Source organism: Vigna umbellata, chromosome 7 (genome assembly GCF_029865625.1).
Source record: "Vigna umbellata cultivar VRB3 chromosome 7, Vumbellata_1.0, whole genome shotgun sequence".
NCBI lineage: Eukaryota > Viridiplantae > Streptophyta > Magnoliopsida > Fabales > Fabaceae > Vigna > Vigna umbellata.
In genome coordinates, this window is record NC_142171.1 from 21,300,308 (window position 1) to 21,323,149 (window position 22,842).

Below are 22,842 nucleotides of genomic sequence, written 5' to 3' on the forward strand. Positions count from 1 at the left end.
CTACCATTCATTTAGGCTGACCTTGTAGGAAAGTGGAACAGGGCGGTAGTGGTGAGGTGTTGAAATTTCCTGAACATCAAATTCAGAATTTTCACGGTTGAAGCGATGAACATGACAAAATGCGGATTGTTGTTGATTTTTCCTAATGATGTCGGCGATTTCTTCAGGATATTGGTGTCCTGCCTGTAGCATACAGTTCGCCTTTAATCCACGTTCAACAAACCATGATTGTGTCCTCTCAAATGTTGTTCTAATGAGAGCATATATTGGTAATGAACGTGCTCCCTTTAAAATGGAGTTGGTGCACTCAGCAAGATTAGTCGTCATATGTCCATATCTTCTCCCTCCATCAAAAGCCTGAGACCATTTTTGTAATGGGATTTTATCTATCCATTGAACTTGTTGTGGGTATTGGTTTCTCAATGCAGCAAGTTTTGCCGTGACAGTTGGTTGCTTGACCTCGTAAGTTGTAATGATGTAATAAATAAATAAATTAAAGAATAATGTTAACAAAATTATAAAAGTATATTGAAGAATGTTTGTAGTAGTACCTAAATTGATGAATTGTTTTTTGAGGTCGTGATTTTTGAATTTGTTGTTGAAGTTGGATGCTAGATGACGTATGCAATACACAGAGTTCAAACCATCTTGTTCCCAACCAACTTCTTCTGATCTTAAGGCGGATAGTATACCCTTTCCTCTGTCAGTGATGATGCAAATATTTTGTTGATGGAAAACATGTTCTCGAAGTAGTTGAAAGAACCATATCAACGCGTCCTTTGTCTCACCTTCTACAATGGCAAAGGCCAATGGGAAAAGATTTTTATTGCCATCTTGACCTATGGCGGTGAGCAAAGTTCCATGATATTTACCCGTTAGAAATGTACCATCAACTTGGAGAATGGGTTTACAGTATTTGAATCCTTCTATGCAAGGACCAAAAGACCAGAAAACTCTTTCCATAATATAGCAATTATTGTCGGTTTGTCCATCAATATGCACCGGAGAACCAGTGCATTGTAAAATTGTACCTGGGTTTGCTTCCTTGACGGCATGCAACCACCTGGGCATGTGGTTATAAGAGTCCTCCCAGTCTCCAAACTCCATAGCAAGAGCCTTCTGTTTAGCGATCCAAGATTTTTTGTATGACACAGAATATCCGAATCGACCCTTAATATCTGCAATCAAACTCTTGATTGGAATGGATAGGTTTGTCCGGATCGAATTTGATATGATCGCAGCAATGTGAGTACTATCAAGATTTGTATGATCCTGAGATAGTATTGTTGAGAAACACGAATGTTGTCCGTCTATATTTTTTATTTCCCAATATTTACGGACTTTGTTATAAGCTGCTCTCAGACGCCATTAACAACCGTTGTGATATTCCAGACAACGAATAACATAAATGTTGGGTTTGGACTCAACGACGGTGTATTTGTAACCGTTGGTTATATGATAATGTTTGATTGCAAGAATAGTTTCCTCCTTTGACTGGAATTGCATACCTTGAATCAACTCTGGAACGAGATGTGCAGATGATTGTGTGATCTGGTCGTCGTCGTTGTTGTCATCTTTGAGTATGTTGTCTAATTCATCATCGGTGCTGAAGTCATCAACGTTATCCAAAATTAAAGGTTGTTCATCGATCAACTGCGATGATGAAGATGTTGGTAAGTTACCTGATGCCATATTTGAATAAATGTTGGGAAGAGTTTGTAAGATTGGAGTAGCAGGAGAGGTCTTGGACGTGCAGTTTGGATGTGAAGATGGAGTTGTTATATAGCGTATAAACGTTCATGAATATAGTAGGTGTTATGGTCTATCAGTGATTAGGGGTGTCCTCTCATATACGTTTTGCAGTATCCTCTCATATAAGCTTTTCTGCACTCGTTTTTTAAGTAGTTATTGAGAAAATAATTTGTTTAATTGTTGTTAACAAATAAATAACGTACAATTTATATTTATAATAATAATATAGTTTATAAATAATTAAAATTTAAAAAACAAAAATTATACAAACAGAATTTAAAAAAAAAATCATAAAAGGGAAGTTGTGGGGAGGGGGCACGACTTCAATAGGTGAAGTCGTGTACCCCCTACACGACTTCAATGGTTGAAGTCTTGTAGGGGGTACACGACTTCACCTATTGAAGTCGTGCCCTCCCCCCCTAACTTCCCTTTTTTTATTTTTTTTAAAAAATCCTATTTATATAATTTTTACAATTTGGAAATTTTTTTCTAAACTCTAATAAAATGCTTAAATATTGGATAATATTTTTACAATTCATAAAAATTTATTACATACATTTAATAATATTCATTACAAATTTTGATATGGTATTTATGGATGCATCAATATTATGTGGTACGTGAGAAGACATTGTACTTTTCCAGTTGTCCACATTTGCCTCTGACCACCAATAATGGTATTCAACTTTGGTATTCATGTTCCTATTCATTTGCATGCTTACATTTACTAAAGATTTTACCTTCAATGCTACTACTATTCAATCACATGCCTCTTTTATTTTTGCAGGTTTGAAGATTCTTTGAAGAGCACTCATTACAACTTATATGAATTGTCATTTCCATGTCTCATTCACGTGACTTTCAAGATTCTTGGGCATCAATGCTTCAACTTAAATTGGTGGAGGGTGCATTTGATTTCTCCCACCGTGTTCTGAGTTCCAATAGCCAACTTCCCTTAATAAAATAGACTTTGCTTTCATATCCCACTTGTCTACCCATTTCAATTGTGAGTTCCAATATCCAAAGTACTTCTCCTTTCTCATTGGGGTAATAACCCACTTTCACCCACAAAATTTAATATGGCTTCTGCCCGTCAACTTCCCGTTGATATGTCCCTTCTACGACTACAAGATAAACACATCGTGAATTCTATTTGGGAAGGCAATGAACGAGTCATTTGCCCTCGAAGACATGCAATTTGGATAGCAAAGCATGTCCATGAAATTGATGAAAGAATAAAGAATATTCTACAAGCAGCAAGGTTTATCCATATTTTGCAAGCATCAAGTATGGAGATAAATCACCAACTAGTCACTGCTTTGGTTGAGAGGTGAAGAGTCGAGACTCATACTTTCCACTTGCCTCTTGGTGAAAGTACGATTACATTGGAAGGCGTTGCATTACAACTGGGGCTTCCTATTGAAGGACATGTGGTGACTGGCATCAGTAGTGGTCCACTAACACTTTTTTGTCATCAACTACTAGGAGATGTTCCTCTTGAGAATTGTGTAAGGGGCAACAAAATCAAGTTGTCATGGTTGAATGTGTCCATATACAACATTTAAAACTTGTTAAAAGTGCTGGAAATAATTGCCAAGATGTTCAGCAGTGATCTAATACTGAAACAGAATAAAAAAAAAATACTGGACTAATCAAAGCAGTGCAGTTCGGCCAACTGCAGATTGGATGCAATGTGAGTTTTCCAATGATGCTACTAAGCTTTTTGCAGAAGCAATTCAGTGTTTAGATGATGTGCATCAAGTACTAACTCAGTTTGGCATTCAATCACAGATCTAATTCACCAATTTCTTTCAAATAGACACACAAAACTATTCTACTGCTCAAAATTCTGAAACTGGAATTGGTATCACAACTCATGCACTTGAGCTCCTACTGAGTTTGTCATGGCTCATTTAGTGTGCAGATAATGACAACTTCTTCAGTTTATTCAGATATAGTAGAGCACACAAATTTTAAACCAGATTTGAAGACAGGACTGTAAACACACATGACTGACATTACAGGAAAAGATGCTCAAACAAAAAAAAACTCAAACGACACAAATGGACCGATCAAAATGATGAGACACAATCAAAATAAAACTAGCACACAAGAACAGACTCAAACAGAACCTAATAACACCAGAAAATGAATAGAACAGTGAAACAGATTCAAAGACAGTAAAAGAGTATGATGACAGTGTGGAATTTAAAAAGAGACACTTAGCTCACTGGTGCACTTCGAACCAGGGTCTGAATACCACATGATAGCTCCAGCTTTGGTGCTATTCTGCAGATCCGTGAGCTTCCAGGGAAGAAAGGCATTGACAGCGGAAGAACAAAGTGAAACAGTTTAGACTGTGCAGTGGCAGAGTATGAATATGTGGAAAAAGAGTTTGGATGAGGTGCTTTGGGGAAATGGTGCTAGCTCAGACGACCTTCATCAATGGAAGGAAGCTAGAGGAGATTTGGTAGGAAGCACATGGGTGACTTTCGGTGGGAGAAGAAGCTGGAAATTGCATCAGCAAATCTATTCTCTCAATTCATCAAAAGTGAGCTACAAGCTTTGCTTATGAGATTTTATAGATCAATCTCAAAGTTGAAGCAAGCCTTTTACACGTTTTCTTTAGATCTGAAATGTTAATCATGTGCTAAATGTGTGGCTTCTATAAAGCCTTATGAAACACGTTGACAATTGCATTTTACATGTGAAAAATGAAAAATTACTAATGCCACCCCATAGAAGGATAAGCACACCCCTTCTTGTGTGTAAATGTCCATTTTACCCCTGTCCATGTTTTGGCAATTTTGTAACATCTTCTTGTTCTCCAATTGTCCATCCAAAAATAGCAAATAGTATTTGACCTTGGGGAGAATACTCATCTTGGAGCTTTTTGGCCATTCCTCTTGTGATAGGTCCAATGGTGCTAGGCCTTCTTGTATCATCCCCTCCCTCTTGAGAGGGATTTGCCCTCAAATCCATAGGATCGTCATCTTCACTTGCATAACCTGCAAAAGGTTTAAGGTCAGATACATTGAAGGTAGCATGAACACCATATTCAGGAGGAAGATCAATTTGATATGCATTGTTATTTATCCTCCTGATCACTCTAAAAGGTCCATCTCCTCTAGGATGAATCCAAACTAAATCTCCTTCATTGAAGATTAACTCTTTCTTGCCCTTATTATGTTTCTTGGCATATTTCTCATTTTGTTGTTGAATTTGAATTTTAACCCTTTGATGTAAATCTTTGATAAAATTAGATTTAGATACCCCATTTTGATGAACAAAATCAATAGAATTTGGAAGGGGTATTAAATCCATGGGTGTCAAAGGATTAAAACCATAAACAACTTCAAAAGGAGACAATTTAGTAGTTCCATGAACTACTCTATTGTAGGCAAACTCAACATGAGGCAGGTACTCACCCCAAGATTTGTGATTTCCTTTAAGAACTACCCTTAGTAAAGTGGAAAGAGATCTATTGACTACTTCAGTTTGACCATCTGTTTGAGGATGGCAAGTAGTAGAAAAAGATAACTTAGTCCCTAATCTAGACCATAAGGTCCGCCAAAAGTGACTAAGAAATTTTGTATCTCTATCCGAAACTATTACCTTAGGTAACCCATGAAGTTTAACCACATCTCTAAAGAATAACTTTGCAATGTTGCTTGCATCATCTACTTTGTGGCAAGGTATAAAATGAGCCATTTTGCTAAATCTATCTACCACCACAAAGATAGAATCAAAACCCCTAGAAGTTTTTGGAAGACCTAGCACAAAATCCATACTTATCTCTTCCCAAGGGGTGGAAGCAACATTCAAAGGAGTATACAGTCCATGAGGCATTGATTTAGATTTAGCTTCTAAACAAGTTATACACTTAAAGCAATGCCTTTGAACATCCCTTCTCATGTGAGGCCAAAAAAATTTCTCTTTCAACATGCCAAGGGTCTTTTCTACCCCAAAATGTCCCATTAATCCTCCCTCATGTGTCTCTTTAACAAGGAGTTTTCTATGTGAACCTTGGGGAATGCAAATTTTTCCTTCTTTAAAAAGATACCCTTCTTTCACATAGAATCCTCCTTGAGGCTTATGGAGACATTCCTCATAGATATGAGCAAAATCAAGATCTTGTGAATATAATTCAAGAATGTTATTAAATCCAAGAATTTGAGCTCCCAATGTGGCTAATAGATTAATTTTTCTTGACAAAACATCAGCCACCACATTGGATTTTCCTTTCTTGTATTTAATAACATAAGTGAATTGTTCAATGAATTCCAACCACTTAGCATGCCTCTTTTGTAACTTGTGTTGACTCTTCAAATACTTAAGTGATTCATGATCACTATGAATGATAAACTCCTTGGCAACAAGGTAATGTTCCCAAGTTTGAAGAGCCCTCACAAGTGCATAGAGTTCTTTGTCATAGGTGGGGTAATTACAAGAGGCATCATGAAGTTTTTCACTAAAGTATGCAATTGGGTGTCCTTCTTGTAATAATACTGCAACTATGCCAATTCCTGAAGCATCACATTCTAGCTCAAAAGTTTTGGAAAAATTTGGCAAAGCTAGAATGGGTGCTTGTGTGAGCTTCTCTTTGAGTAGCTCAAAAGCTTTTTGTTGTTTATCCCCCCAATGGAATGTAACATCTTTTTTCACCAACTCATTGAGAGGTGAAGCAAGACTAGAGAAGTTAGGAACAAATCTTCTATAAAAGCTTGCCAACCCATGGAAGCTCCTTACTTCTCCTACATTCTTTGGAGGAGGCCAATCTTGGATGGCCTTTATTTTTTCTGGGTCCACATGAACCCCATTTTTGGTGACCACAAATCCAAGAAATATGACACTATCAACACAAAAGGTACACTTGTCAAAGTTTGCAAACAATTTGTGTGTTCTAAGAATTGTTAAAACAACTCTCAAATGATTTTCATGAGTTTGCAAATTTTGACTATATACCAAGATGTCATCAAAGTAGACAACTACAAACTTCCCAATGCAATCCCTAAGGACATGATTCATAAGTCTCATGAATGTGCTTGGAGCATTTGTAAGACCAAAAGGCATAACTAGCCATTCATATAATCCAAACTTGGTCTTAAAGGCAGTTTTCCATTCATCACCTTCTTTAATTCTTATTTGGTGATAGCCACTTTTTAAATCTACCTTTGAAAATATTTGTGCTCCATGCAATTCATCCAACATATCATCAAGCCTAGGAATGGGATGTCTATACTTGATTGTGATATTGTTGATAGCTCTACAATCACAACACATGCGCCACTTCCCATCTTTTTTTGGTACAAGTAACACTGGTACAGCATAGGGACTTAGACTCTTTTGAACTAAGCCTTTATCTAGCAACTCTTGGACTTGTGTCTCAATCTCCTTAGTTTCTTGGGGATTTGTCCTATAGGCTGGCCTATTAGGAAGAACTGCCCTTGGAATGAAGTCAATTTGATGTTCAATTCCTCTTATGGGTGGAAGCCCTTTTGGAATTTCTTGTGGGAATAGATCATCAAATTCTTTCAAAAGTTTTTGAATGGATGGAGAGAGAGTTGAAGTCTTTGAATTACTAGATGTGCATGTAAGTGTCCCTTGACAAAGAAGAAGATATGAAGGTTGCTCAACTTGAAGTGTATTGATTAAAGTCTTTTTGTTTAAAAGGACTTCATGTTGAGTGACCTTAGGTGGCACACTTGTTGTTATACCTTCCTTTCTTTTTGACTTTTTCTTTTGATCATGTTCTTGCTTTCTTAAGGACTTCATTTGTGCTTGATCCTTAGCCACTTGGGTAGGAGTCAAAGGATGAAGCACAAACTTCTTGTCCTTTTGATGGATAGTAATGGTATTGGTTAGACCATGATGGATAGTTTGATGATCAAATTGCCATGGTCTCCCCAGTAACACATGACATGCTTCCATGGGAACTATATCACATAAAACTTCATCTTTGAAGTTCCCAATGGAAAATGCCAACTTCACTTGATTCTTGACTATTATATCCCCATCTTCATTTAGCCAATGAAGTTTATAAGATTTTGGATGGGGTATAATATCAAGTTTCAACTTCTCAACCAACCTTGTGCTACAACAATTGCAACAAGATCCACTATCAACAATGAGAGAACAATGATTTTCTTGAATTTTACATCTTGTGTGAAAGATGTTCTATCTTTGTGATATGTGTTCAAGACTTGGTTGGTTGTTAAGTATCCTTCTCACCATGAGAAGTTGCCCATCATCAGCATATATTTCCTCTTCCCTCTCTTCTTCCTCACTCTCACTTGTACTAGTTGGGGTGTCACTTTCACTACTATAAATGTCCTTGCCTTTCAAAATAATGTTTCTTTTTGTAGGACATTGAGTAGCTACATGACCCCTTCCTAGACATTTGAAGCATTTGATTTCACTTGTTCTGGTGTGTGAGGGTGTTTCTTTCTTGGGTCTCTCTTCTATTTTGATTAGAGGTTTAAATGGCTCTTTTTCTTTAAAAATTTTCTTTTCAAAAGTAGGTTGAACTTGAATTCTTTTAGAAGAAGATTTTCTCAAGTTTTGTTGTTCTACCTTTATACACATTTGAACAAGATCATTCAAATCTCTATAAGGTAGAAGTTCAACCCTATCTCTTATGTCAAAATTGAGCCCACTTAAAAATCTAGCTATAGTAATTTCTGGACCCTCCACTATGCCTACCCTCATCATATACAACTCCATCTTTTGTCTATATTCCTCAACTGTCATGGACCTTTGTTATAACCTTTGGAGTTTATCCATGAGTTCTCTATTGTAGTAGGAGGGAATGTGTCTCCTCCTAAGGGCAGACTTGAGATCATTCCAATAGTGGATGGGAGGGGCTTGATGTCTAAGCCTCTCTTGGACCAAGGCAGTCCACCAATACATTGCATACCCTTGAAAGCTTAGGGTAGCTAGAGAGACCTTCCTCTCTTCACTCACTTGGTGGCATTCAAACAATTGTTCTACCTTCATCTCCCAATCAAGATAAGCCTCTACATTGTCTTTCCCATGGAAGTGAGGCAACACCACATTGACTTCTTTAGGGGGTGGGGGTGCATGAGAATTTCTCCTATGCCTTCTAGAAGTAGAAGGCTGATGAGGGTAATAATCACCCAGACTCATAGACATCCCTCCCTCTTGAGAGTTTTCACTCTGACTTCCCCTAGACTTACTTTTCCTTATCATTCTCAACTCATCTTGAATAACAGCATTTTGAAGCTCTCTATTGACTTTTTCTTCATTCATTTCTCTTCTTATTTCCTTGAATTCATTAACTAAAGTTTGAAGAGAAAAATGTTCTTTTTCACTATCACTAATCCTAGGAGAATGCCTTCTAGACATTATGATGGACTTAAATGTTATTCTTGAAGTAAAGACTAGAGATTTCACTTGAAAGCAATATTCCAGGTAAGGGAGGTGATTCACTAGGAATGCTTAAGTACCAAGCCTTATCCTTGCCAAATATGCTTCTAGTTACTTACTAGAGTCCTTAGATCAAAATCACTCTTAAATCCAATTAAGTCTTAAAGACAACAAAGAAAAACACAAAGCAAAGAATAAGACACAACCTAACTCTAAATTCGGACCCCTAAGAGAGCTTCCTATTCGCACAAGATATATACTATCTAGTCGAGAATGGGACAAGCAATTAAAGTGAGGTCTCCTAGGTGAGGCTTAGATTTTGGATCTAAGACACACTCACCGTCTACCAATTTTAGAATGATGAGACTTTAAGTCAAGTTAGCAAATGAGTGAAGAACACTTATGAGCTCTTCCACTTCATTTGCTTGAAATGGCCACCTTACAAAAAGAACAAAAAAAAAGAAAACTGCTAATACAATTAGACTTTGCAAAAAAAAAAAGGAAAAGAGACAAGGTTTGACAATGCAACTTTGGCTTCTCTCAAATAAAACTGAGTGATTCTGGATGCAATCACGCAAGGCTCACAGTTGCAGCTAGGTGGAATTTAATTGGCAGCAATCAAACTGCTATTACAGTATCAGCAGCAGCTATGTTTCCAACAATTCAATTTCTGCAGCACCGTAGTCACCATGCCTTGTGTTTCCATCAAATCTCCACTTCCTAGGAGGCTACCAATGATGAAGGATCTCTAGATAGCTCAATCCCATGTAATTATACCTCAACAGATTATAAATCAGCAAGAGATTAGAAAAGGAAAGGAAGCAACTGCACAGAATTGTCTCAGAAAAATTACTGCACTACAACACCTTTTATCAAACAGGTGGTAGGCCAGAAAGCCAATGACTGAAAATAAAGAAAGAAAAGGAGATGCAAACACGGAGGCACAGCAAAAAGAACCTAGGAAAAGTTCTAGAGTATATTAATAAAGCAAGAAATCAAAACAAGCTGCAATGGACTCAAATTCGGAGACTATTAGAAATTGATCAAACTGTTTGATGAATTGTCTGAATGAACAATCAGTTTGGTGCACCAAATTTTGCAGATTCAACTTGCACTGGCCAATCAGCTTTTTAATTTGCAATATTTGTTTCTGTTATATTGTTTTTAATCATTGAATACGTTTGACCAAGCTTTTGCTAACAAGTTTAGATTATTGGATTGCACCAAAACAGTTTGTACAAATAGCTTTATAGTATGCAGCTTGCACCAACAAAAGAAGACTAAAACTGGTGGTTTAGAGAATAAAATTGTGCAGGGTTATTTCAATGTAAAATTTCTTTGCATAACCAATTTTAATTCATCAAATCAAACGTGTTGATACTGAAATTTGATGCAGAAACTTATGATAACAGATTTTGACTCATTCAACCCTTTTTATGCAGCAAAATGAAGAACTCAACCACCCAGATTTTAGTGCACTGAATCAAACGACCTTTGAACACTGAAATGTGTCCATATACAGCATTTAAAACTTGTTAAAAGTGCTGGAAATAATTGCCAAGATGTTCAGCAGTGATCTAATACTGAAACAGAATAAAAAAAAATACTGGACTAATCAAAGCAGTGCAGTTCGGCCAACTGCAGATTGGATGCAATGTGAGTTTTCCAATGATGCTACTAAGCTTTTTGCAGAAGCAATTCAGTGTTTAGATGATGTGCATCAAGTACTAACTCAGTTTGGCATTCAATCACAGATCTAATTCACCAATTTCTTTCAAATAGACACACAAAACTATTCTACTGCTCAAAATTCTGAAACTGGAATTGGTATCACAACTCATGCACTTGAGCTCCTACTGAGTTTGTCATGGCTCATTTAGTGTGCAGATAATGACAACTTCTTCAGTTTATTCAGATATAGTAGAGCACACAAATTTTAAACCAGATTTGAAGACAGGACTGTAAACACACATGACTGACATTACAGGAAAAGATGCTCAAACAAAAAAAAACTCAAACGACACAAATGGACCGATTAAAATGATGAGACACAATCAAAATAAAACTAGCACACAAGAACAGACTCAAACAGAACCTAATAACACCAGAAAATGAATAGAACAGTGAAACAGATTCAAAGACAGTAAAAGAGTATGATGACAGTGTGGAATTTAAAAAGAGACACTTAGCTCACTGGTGCACTTCGAACCAGGGTCTGAATACCACATGATAGCTCCAGCTTTGGTGCTATTCTACAGATCCGTGAGCTTCCAGAGAAAAAAGGCATTGACAGCGGAAGAACAAAGTGAAACAGTTTAGACTGTGCAGTGGCAGAGTATGAATATGTGGAAAAAGAGTTTGGATGAGGTGCTTTGGGGAAATGGTGCTAGCTCAGACGACCTTCATCAATGGAAGGAAGCTAGAGGAGATTTGGTAGGAAGCACATGGGTGACTTTCGGTGGGAGAAGAAGCTGGAAATTGCATCAGCAAATCTATTCTCTCAATTCATCAAAAGTGAGCTACAAGCTTTGCTTATGAGATTTTATAGATCAATCTCAAAGTTGAAGCAAGCCTTTTACACGTTTTCTTTAGATCTGAAATGTTAATCATGTGCTAAATGTGTGGCTTCTATAAAGCCTTATGAAACACGTTGACAATTGCATTTTACATGTGAAAAATGAAAAATTACTAATGCCACCCCATAGAAGGATAAGCACACCCCTTCTTGTGTGTAAATGTCCATTTTACCCCTGTCCATGTTTTGGCAATTTTGTAACATCTTCTTGTTCTCCAATTGTCCATCCAAAAATAGAAAATAGTATTTGACCTTGGGGAGAATACTCATCTTGGAGCTTTTTGGCCATTCCTCTTGTGATAGGTCTAATGGTGCTAGGCCTTCTTGTATCAATGGTACTAGGGCTGACCAAGAGAATAACATGTCTTTCACCAGAATTACTTGATGTCACAGAACAGGACATATCTTCTTATGCCGTTTTTCCACTTGCGAAAAGATGGTGTCGCACAAAACAGTCAATATTCCAGGACAGTACAACTGTTACCCAATTTCGTCATAAAATAGACGACCTATCACCTAGACAGGTATTTTTCAACTGTGAACTTAATATTGTGTTATAAATTTTGTTAACATTTGATGGCTTAATTAGTAATACTTAAACCAAAAACTTCAATACTATAGTTGCTATGGACACCGTATAGACGTGGTGAAATTTCTCAACTCATTGAAGTAGAAGTGCCCCCGACATGTCGGGCAGTTGTGCCTCTTATATGTTTCTCTGTTGTGGAATACCAACAATCAGACCGTGTCATGCGACAATTTGGATTTCGACAAAATGTTCCCCATCAACCGATGAATCTAGATGAGGAACATAAACAAGATATGAGAGGAGGCGCTGATTGGAATTGGCATGAACACCATCACCAGTGGATTGCATTGTGGAATGACCGACATAATCGTGTGTTCGACGGGATTCCTTTCCAGAAAAATGGTCACTTGCGAGATGAATCGGAGTATATGCAGTGGTATATAACTCATACCATCCGCTACATTGGTATAATAGAAGATTCAACCGACGAAGAGGTACTACAATATTCCCTCCACATAAATTATAAAAGTGTTAATATCTTGTGACCTTCACATCACACATTCTGTTTGGTAGTATGACATGGACCACGACGAACACTTCCACCCGGCATCTCAATACCGTGCATCTTCTTCATATCATGACCCAGAAAGGTCTGCCTCTGACCATGTCAACTATCAACATCCACCTCCAAATTCAAGGTTTCAACAAAACATCCCACCGACATCAACATATCCTGGGGTTCAGACCTCTTATTTCGCCTTTCCACCATCAACATCGTTTAGTGGAGGTCCTTCCAATTATTTTGGAACCTCGACAATGACTCCACCATCTTCATACCCACACGCTTCATCCTCACATAACGTGTATCGACCGACATATTATTCTGAAAACCTTCAACAGTGCAATGAAAGTCATCCCACGGATGCAAACCAACACACGCAGAGTCCCACACTACAACAACAATCACAAAGGCGAGGCCAACGGCAATGACGAAGACCACCGTGTGGGACTGGAGGCATAGATAGAATGTTTGGCTACTTTATTCATAAATATGTAATTTGTTTATCATTTTTAATTAATGAATAACATTTATATCATCATAAACTGTTATCCTCTAATGTTATTATTGCATTCAACTTTATATAGAAATCAATTTTATTAGGTAATGCATTCAATGAATTATAAAGCAAACAATAAATCAAAATTTGTTCCTCCAGACTGACTGGTAATCGATTACAGCATCTTCGTAATCGATTACCACAAACTTACTATAAGGGCTATACAGGAGTTGTTGCAATACATAACGAAATAGGCTGGTAATCGATTACAGGGTTTCTGTAATCGATTACCAGTGGGCTATGGTAATCGATTACAGTAAACCCGTAATCGATTACCAGCCCAACCCTAGCCTATAAATTCAACTTTTTCTCTCTCCTCACGAACCCACACCACTCCCACTCTAGCAGCAGCGGCTCCCAGCGTCTTCCATCCTCTCCAAGGTCCAAAATCATCTTCTCTTCCACCATTTTCACTTCAAAACACCATATTTTCACTCCGCTTTCAATTTTGTTCAATTTGCACCGATTGGATTTTGAAATGGCGGACTCTTCAAAAAGGCAAAGAGTAAGGGGGTCATCTTCTACAGGTGGGGGACGTCGCCGCCGTCAACCTTCACCGGCAGAAAACTCACCGTCACCCTCACCACCACCGTCACCCACTGCTGAACACCAAAATCTTCAATTTTCAACTCCTGCACTAGCCCAAAGGTATTTCTCCCTATTTAAAGACCGTTAGATCATTGAGCCAAAATATCTAGATGACGATTATTTTGAGAGACATAGTTTTGAATTTTTTGCCATGCTCAAAAATTTGAGATTGGATGAATTTTGCTGCGATTTTGCTACATATTATCCTGAGCTGGTATGTGTGTTTTATAGTAACCTCAAATTTTCTGAAAATGGAACAATGAAAACTTAGGTGTGATAAGTCGTTATTTCTTGAATTATATTTAGTTTATTGCACTTAAATAAACCAGGGAATTGTGTTTAATTGTTTGTTATTTCCCCGTTTTCCGAATTCTGCTTAATTTGGTCGGAAATTTGTAATTGTGCTAATTTGGATTTTCTGAGCTGATTAAGTGCATTTTAGAAGTGCAGGAAAATTTCGGAAATACAATTTGGGATATTTGGAAGGCTGCCACATAATTAAAGACTCTCCATGAAAAAAAAGGGTACACAAGGGAGGTGCACGGATTGAATTTTGGGTGCATACCGCAGCAATAAGTAAGCACGTCATGGGCTTGGATGCACGCAATGTGGGATGAGTCACGCTCGAACTACAACCTTCGTCCAACAGCGGAATGAGGGGATTAACTTCTTCATTTGGAGGAGCACGCGTCTGACAGTCAGCAGTAGGAGGTGCAACACAAAAATCCACACGTCCAAGAAGTGGCAAAAAGCAACACACGTCCAGCAAGAAACCCAGCTAATGTCCAGCAGCTTGGAGATTTGATGCCACGTCTTGGAGAGAAAGGGGCTGCAATCCACACGTCCAGAGCATCTCGGTCCAACTCAGCAGCAGCAACTCATGTGCGGACAACATGTCCAAGAGGTGTATCCAGCGGAGCATGAAAGAAGGGTGCACACAGTAACTCTCGGTCCAGCAACTCCCATCTAACAATTGGCAGCACACTTGGCAAAGCCCAGACAACAGCAACAGGTGGTGGTGTCCAGCAAAGAAATTGGTCCAGCAATTGGCAACACCACGGTCCAGTAGAGAAATGTGTGTGGCTGGAAGCATGTGGTGGTAGAGAGATCACGGAAGCAAGACAGGGGTGTGCACAGCAAACAGATCCAGCAACAACACGCTTCCAGCAAGCATGAGGGGGCATCCAGATACCGGTCCAACACAGCAAAGCATTTGGGCTGATTCATGTATCACGGCAGCTGGTCTAGAAACTGGAGGTGACGGACAGCATTTTTGGGGCAGCACACGTGACCCACACCTTCTTCCATCCACGGGTCATTCAACCTTCAAATAAGGTAGCAGCCGCCACCCAAAAGGAGACAGTGAGCACACATGGAGGGCTACGGTTGAGGAGAGAAGGTAGTGCACGGGAGGATGATTTTATTCTATTAGAAGGCACACGGTACATTTCATTTGGGAGAAAGAGGTGAACACGTTTTGCTGGAAGAAGCGGTACTCCAAAGTCTTCATTTCAAAGCATTGTTTTATTTATGGAGCTATACGGTGATTAAGCACGGATGAAGTTTTATTTTCTTTCTTTTAGAGAACTCTCGGTTTTCATTTTCTTAGAGAATAGGATGTTGTTTTAATTAGAAGAAAAGGTGGCCCACGCTGATTTGCATTGTGTAGCCCCTAAAGAAACTTTTGGTTCAATCCTTTTACTATTCAAGTTTTTTTTTACTGTTGCAATGATGAATTACATTTAATGCTTAGCTCTAGGATGCATTCACACGTTGAGTTCAGGGGAGGCCCACATTGCACTGGGAAACTTTGGTTCAATCCTTTTATATTATATGCATTTAGCTTGGAAGCATCGTTTTTATTTCAACTTACTGTTCACGCATTTATTCTAGTACTTCTTTCGCATAAATATGCATTCCATCTTATTTCAGTTGCATTGGGCTTCAAAGGGTGACGCTTTACAATTCAATAGTTTTAAATGAGTGTTCAAATTTCTGTAGTGCATTTAAATTACTCCACACACCTTGTTTTAGGATCGTTTGGTCTTCATGCTTTGTTAATTTATTTCAATGTTTTCAATTATTTTGGATGTATTTAATTTCCAGTCTTTAATTTAGTTTATTTCAAATCACAAAAACACTTCCAAAACCCCCCCCACTTCGTGTTTGACCTAAGACTTGAACCCAATTTGGTCCTTGAGAGACGACCTAGGAGTCACTTCCTAGTAACTGTACTGCATTCTTTTATGCACAACTTTTGTGGGAGGTGCGACCCTCTCATCAAAATGGCGCCGCTGCCGGCGACCAACGGTTCGGTCTTAGGTTTTTGTTGTGTTTGTGTGTGTTGTGTTTTGTCTTGTGTTGTGATGTGATGTGATGTGATGTTCTGTTTTGTGTGTGCGTGTTGCATGTATAAATGTGTTGTGTTTTATTTGTTTCGTGATTTTTAGTATTCTTCTTTTTCCATGTCTATCTATTTTGATTTCGTGAACACTGCTTGTTTTGCTAGTGCCTCTGATTATGATTCTCCTTCTGCATGTTACTCTGATTGTAATTCATATTCTGCTGATTTCTATGTTGAGAACAATACGACTCATCCTCTAATTTCTGAGAGTGCTCTTTGTGAGCCGGTTTCACTTAAGGAGGATGATCTTCATTGCGATCTCACCCCTGGACTGATACATTTGCTGCCTAAGTTTCATGGTTTTGCAGGAGAATGCCCACACAGACATTTGGAGGAGCTCCACATCATGTGCTCTTCAATGAAGCCTCCAGATGTCCCTCTTGATTACATTTTCTTGAGCGCATTTCCGCATTCATTACAAGGAGCAGCTAAGGATTGGAAAGACTCTCTTCCTCTGAGATCCGTTACCGATTGGGGATATCTTGAGCATCAGTTTCTGAGCAAATTTTCCCTTGTGCAATATGTTTACAGCAACGGTCTTGGATGGAATGACCCTACCTTGGAATGGTATAATGCTCCACAGCATCATTATCAAGAACCACCATTCCAGAGTACTTGTATGCCTCCACCAGTCCAGCAATACCAAAGTCAGCAATATGATGCTCCTGCCCAAATAGCTCCTCAGCCTTCTACTTATGAGCCTACATTGCTGGAGTTGTTGGAGCAGATGACCATGCAGAACCTTCAGTTTCAGCAAGAGAACATGCAGTTCCAGCAAGAAATAGGAGCTGCCATTCAGAGTATGACTGATCAGATAGGGCAGATGGCCACTCAACTCACTGAGGAACAGTCTCAAGATTCAGAGTCATCATTTCAGACTGTTTCGATTCCAGATGATGATGGTGGCATCCACATAGGAGATGGGGAGCAGAGTTATGAGCTTACCACTGTGCAACCTACTTTCCCACCTTCAGATGTCCTTACTCTTGCATCTGAGGAGACTGATAAAGATCTTAAGGAACAGGCAGAAATAAGCAGTAATTCTGAACCAGGTAGACCACCTTCATTTCCCCACACTCTACCAATCTTCAAGGAAGTGGAGGTAAACATACCTAATTTTGACTATGCTGTTGATGAATATGTTGTTGATAGGTATGTTGATGATTGTATTGTTGATGAGTCTGTTTTTAATTCCTCCTCTCTGCATGATGAGAACCAATTTTTGATATCACATCCGAATATTTATTCTCCATGCACTGAACTTGAATCTGAGTTTGTGGTTGATATTGTTTCTAAATTTGAAAGTGATTCATGTTCTGAGAGTGTATCTGAGGTTCAGCCTGTTACACTAGGATTGGGTGTTATACCCCTGCATGAAATTTCTACAGAGCCACATTGCACTAACCCTATTGCAGGAGGTACAAATGAATTTGATCAACAAACACCCACAGTGGACAACAAAGGTGCTGACACTGACAAAAGCTTCAAGATCAATAGGCACCTGCTGAACCCACTCATCAACAATCACTTCTTAGATCCAGCTGTGGAAGACATTTCCCTGCTTGATCAAATATGGAGGATGAAGCAATTTTTCCTCAAAACTTCCTGGCTGGATCCTGTGGTGGAAGACATCTCCCTGATAGTCCAAAATTGGCAACTGCCACCATGATCAGGGGAGTTTTCTTTCTCTCTTCTCCCCTTTCCCTACTTTTATTGCACTTGTCCATGATCTGTTGACTGTTTTGATTTCTGATCATAGGCTTATGACACATTGAGGACACTGTGTAGTTTAAGTGTGGTCTATTGGGGGAGATTCTGATTTTTCTTTGTTAGTTTTTGTTTTCCGTGTTAAATTTTTTCTTTTCTAGGTAGTTTTTGTTGTGTCTTGTGTACAGTTTTGCATGCTTTTCGTGAATTCTGGATTGTGGTTAGGTTGTCAGTTTTCCTTCACTTCATTGATACTCTGAGATGTTGGATTCCTTGCTTTTTTTTGCTTTGAAGATGATCATGATGTTTGAGAGTTGAATTGATTGTGACAGAATTACATTGTGTGAGATTTGAGCCACTTTATGTTCTTTCTTGTGTGTGATATGTCTCTTGATTGCTTGTGCATATGCCTTGGCTTGACTCTTGTTGATAGTTCTTGATTGATATGCATGTTTGGAAGTGATAAAGGCAATTTTGTTCTTGAGCCTCTCTAGCCAAATAAGCTTACCTTGTTTTAATTCTTTGATAACCCATTTTGAGCCTATACTTTCCACCATTTCCTTGTTTTGAAGCTCATACACTAGCCCTCAGTGAAAAAAAAAATGATTACCTTAACCTTAGGGAATTTTGGAGCTTTGGAAGTGTTTTGGGAACAAGTGTGGTCTCTTGGGGGTTTCTGATGAGTTGGCTAGTTAGTTTCTCTTCTTGTTTTGTTTTGGTAAATATATGTGTATCTTGTCTTTTACAGTTTTGTTTTGAAAAGAGAGAAAAGAAAAGAGACAGGATGAAAAAAAAAAGAGAGCAGAAAAATAGAAAAAAAAATGTGAATAATTGTGGATAATGGAGTCAAGAAGAGGATGGAATTAGAGGTTGTGGGTGTTTTTGAATGTGTTTACACTTGTTCCCCATTGCTCCTCTGTTCCTTATGGTTTGTAGCTTCTTATCCAGATATATCCCCCCTTGTCCTTGGCCCCATTACAACCATGAAAAGACCTTTTGATTTGAACATGCGTATGTGCTTGAGTGTTGATATTAGAGGCTTGCCAAGTCTATTTGTGATTGCTTTCTTGAGTGCATTGAGTGACATTGATTTACCTTAAACACTTGAGAGAAACACTGATTGTGTGCATCTGTGAGGCTCTGTTGCTTTTGATTCATCTCTTGAACTGATTGAATGTTTTCCTTGTACTGAACTGTTTGGATGATTCTTTGAGTATTTGCTTTCATTGACTTTGTGTGGGATTCTGCCTATACCTTTTACCGTCCAGATTTTGTGAGAATTGTGCAACTGTGTTTCTGTTTTGGAGTCTTTGTTGTCTGTCTGTCGAGTCTGTGTTAGCTCCCTGATGTTTGAGAGTTCCCTGGTTTTCGTTTTGGTTTTGCCCAGGAGTGCAAAAGACTAAGTGTGGTCTATTTTGATGAGTCGTTATTTCTTGAATTATATTTAGTTTATTGCACTTAAATAAACCAGGGAATTGTGTTTAATTGTTTGTTATTTCCCCGTTTTCCGAATTTTGCTTAATTTGGTCGGAAATTTGTAATTGTGCTAATTTGGATTTTCTGAGCTGATTAAGTGCATTTTTGAAGTGCAGGAAAATTTCGGAAATACAATTTGGGATATTTGGAAGGCTGCCACATAATTAAAGACTCTCCATGAAAAAAAAGGGTACACAAGGGAGGTGCACGGATTGAATTTTGGGTGCATACCGCAGCAATAAGTAAGCACGTCATGGGCTTGGATGCACGCAATGTGGGATGAGTCACGCTCGAACTACAACCTTCGTCCAACAGCGGAATGAGGGGATTAACTTCTTCATTTGGAGGAGCACGCGTCTGACAGTCAGCAGTAGGAGGTGCAACACAAAAATCCACACGTCCAAGAAGTGGCAAAAAGCAACACACGTCCAGCAAGAAACCCAGCTAATGTCCAGCAGCTTGGAGATTTGATGCCACGTCTTGGAGAGAAAGGGGCTGCAATCCACACGTCCAGAGCATCTCGGTCCAACTCAGCAGCAGCAACTCACGTGCGGACAACATGTCCAAGAGGTGTATCCAGCGGAGCATGAAAGAAGGGTGCACACAGTAACTCTCGGTCCAGCAACTCCCATCTAACAATTGGCAGCACACTTGGCAAAGCCCAGACAACAGCAACAGGTGGTGGTGTCCAGCAAAGAAATTGGTCCAGCAATTGGCAACACCACGGTCCAGTAGAGAAATGTGTGTGGCTGGAAGCATGTGGTGGTAGAGAGATCACGGAAGCAAGACAGGGGTGTGCACAGCAAACAGATCCAGCAACAACACGCTTCCAGCAAGCATGAGGGGGCATCCAGATACCGGTCCAACACAGCAAAGCATTTGGGCTGATTCATGTATCACGGCAGCTGGTCTAGAAACTGGAGGTGACGGACAGCATTTTTGGGGCAGCACACGTGACCCACACCTTCTTCCATCCACGGGTCATTCAACCTTCAAATAAGGTAGCAGCCGCCACCCAAAAGGAGACAGTGAGCACACATGGAGGGCTACGGTTGAGGAGAGAAGGTAGTGCACGGGAGGATGATTTTATTCTATGAGAAGGCACACGGTACATTTCATTTGGGAGAAAGAGGTGAACACGTTTTGCTGGAAGAAGCGGTACTCCAAAGTCTTCATTTCAAAGCATTGTTTTATTTATGGAGCTATACGGTGATTAAGCACGGATGAAGTTTTATTTTCTTTCTTTTAGAGAACTCTCGGTTTTCATTTTCTTAGAGAATAGGATGTTGTTTTAATTAGAAGAAAAGGTGGCCCACGCTGATTTGCATTGTGTAGCCCCTAAAGAAACTTTTGGTTCAATCCTTTTACTATTCAAGTTTTTTTTTTACTGTTGCAATGATGAATTACATTTAATGCTTAGCTCTAGGATGCATTCACACGTTGAGTTCAGGGGAGGCCCACATTGCACTGGGAAACTTTGGTTCAATCCTTTTATATTATATGCATTTAGCTTGGAAGCATCGTTTTTATTTCAACTTACTGTTCACGCATTTATTCTAGTACTTCTTTCGCATAAATATGCATTCCATCTTATTTCAGTTGCATTGGGCTTCAAAGGGTGACGCTTTACAATTCAATAGTGTTAAATGAGTGTTCAAATTTCTGTAGTGCATTTAAATTACTCCATACACCTTGTTTTAGGATCGTTTGGTCTTCATGCTTTGTTAATTTATTTCAATGTTTTCAATTATTTTGGATGTATTTAATTTCCAGTCTTTAATTTAGTTTATTTCAAATCACAAAAACACTTCCAAAACCCCCCACTTCGTGTTTGACCTAAGACTTGAACCCAATTTGGTCCTTGAGAGACGACCTAGGAGTCACTTCCTAGTAACTGTACTGCATTCTTTTATGCACAACTTTTGTGGGAGGTGCGACCCTCTCATCAAGGTGAACAATGTCCAAATTATTATCAAACCCAGCATTTTTGCTTCTATAGCCGATCTTCCCTCGGTTGGGTTTCCCTTTGAGGGGAAATTATTTGAGGATTGGGCCAATGAATACAATATAGATGTAGCCAGACAATTAATTTGTTTGCCACACAATCCTCCTACCGGTAGAATTCTAGCAGGGAATATGACAGTTGAGGCTAGAGTATTACATTATACTATATGTCGTGTTTTGTTTCCACGTGTTTCTAACTTTGCACAGGCAACCAAGGAAGATCTTCTGATAATGTGGATTATAATGACGGCAAAACAGATAAACTGGACCCATCTCATCCGACATAGGATGAAGAAGGCTTTGAGGCAAGGTGCTCCTTTACCATATCCAACTTTGGTCACCCGCATCCTGGAACATTTTGAAGTTCCACTGGAGGATGAAATATCTATCCCACATAATAGGCATTGGACAATATCAGGAGGAGTCATACAATCATTTGGATTGACCCAAAATGCTGACAACAGATGGGTGCACAGAAATTCTCCTCCTCCACCTCAACCTGAAAATCAACCACCTCCTCAACTACAACTACCACCAGTTCAACGAACTAGTAGATTTGATGAGGTCATGACAGGGATAAACGATCTCCGAACATTTGTTGGGGACAACTTCAATAGCATGAATGCAAGATTTGAACAATTGGAGCTGAACATGGGTGACCGCTTCGATACTATTGATGCTCGAGTTGAGCATGTGGAGCACGACATTGAGTATCTGCGTCGTCATTTTGGTCCACATGGTGGATCATCTTCCTAGATGCCTTTCAATTTGTACTGTCCTTTTCTTTTAATTTTAGCTTCTTCCTTATGTAATGCACTTTTAATTCAATAAAATACTACAAATTTCATTTGTCATTTCATCTTATGATTTTCTCTTATTTCTATTACATAAAATCATATACTCTTCCTATACAAAACAATAAATCACAATGTAATCAACAACAATGGGTGCTTACACAAATTCATATCAATACACTTAATAAACTTCAAACTATGCACCACAATTACAATACAAAAATTTCAAAAACCAACCAAAAACACACTGGTAATCGATTACAACAACCTTGTAATCGCTTACCAGAATGAATCTTGCACCAAATACAACCTGGTAATCGATTACACAAGTGTTGTAATCGATTACCAGTGCGTTTTTGGCATACTAATTTGAAGTCGTGCAGGGTGGTCACGATTTCAACACTCTATAATCGATTACCATTACGTTGTAATCGATTACCGTCATCAGAAGTCGTTTTTGGGGTGCACAACTTCAACACTGTTAATATGAACAGTGTGAAGTCGTGCAG

General features: G+C 38.8%; 1 protein-coding gene across 1 annotated transcript; it reads right to left on the minus strand.

The window, feature by feature from the left end:
• LOC124844447 (uncharacterized) lies at positions 1-1,692 on the minus strand. The gene is made up of 3 exons (XM_088095193.1): positions 1,509-1,692; positions 552-1,352; positions 1-386 (listed from the first exon to the last, which is right to left on the minus strand). The coding sequence occupies exons 1-3, from the start codon at positions 1,690-1,692 to the stop codon at positions 1-3; spliced, it is 1,371 nt and encodes a 456-aa protein (XP_087951319.1).
• Positions 1,693-22,842: the final 21,150 nt, after the last annotated feature.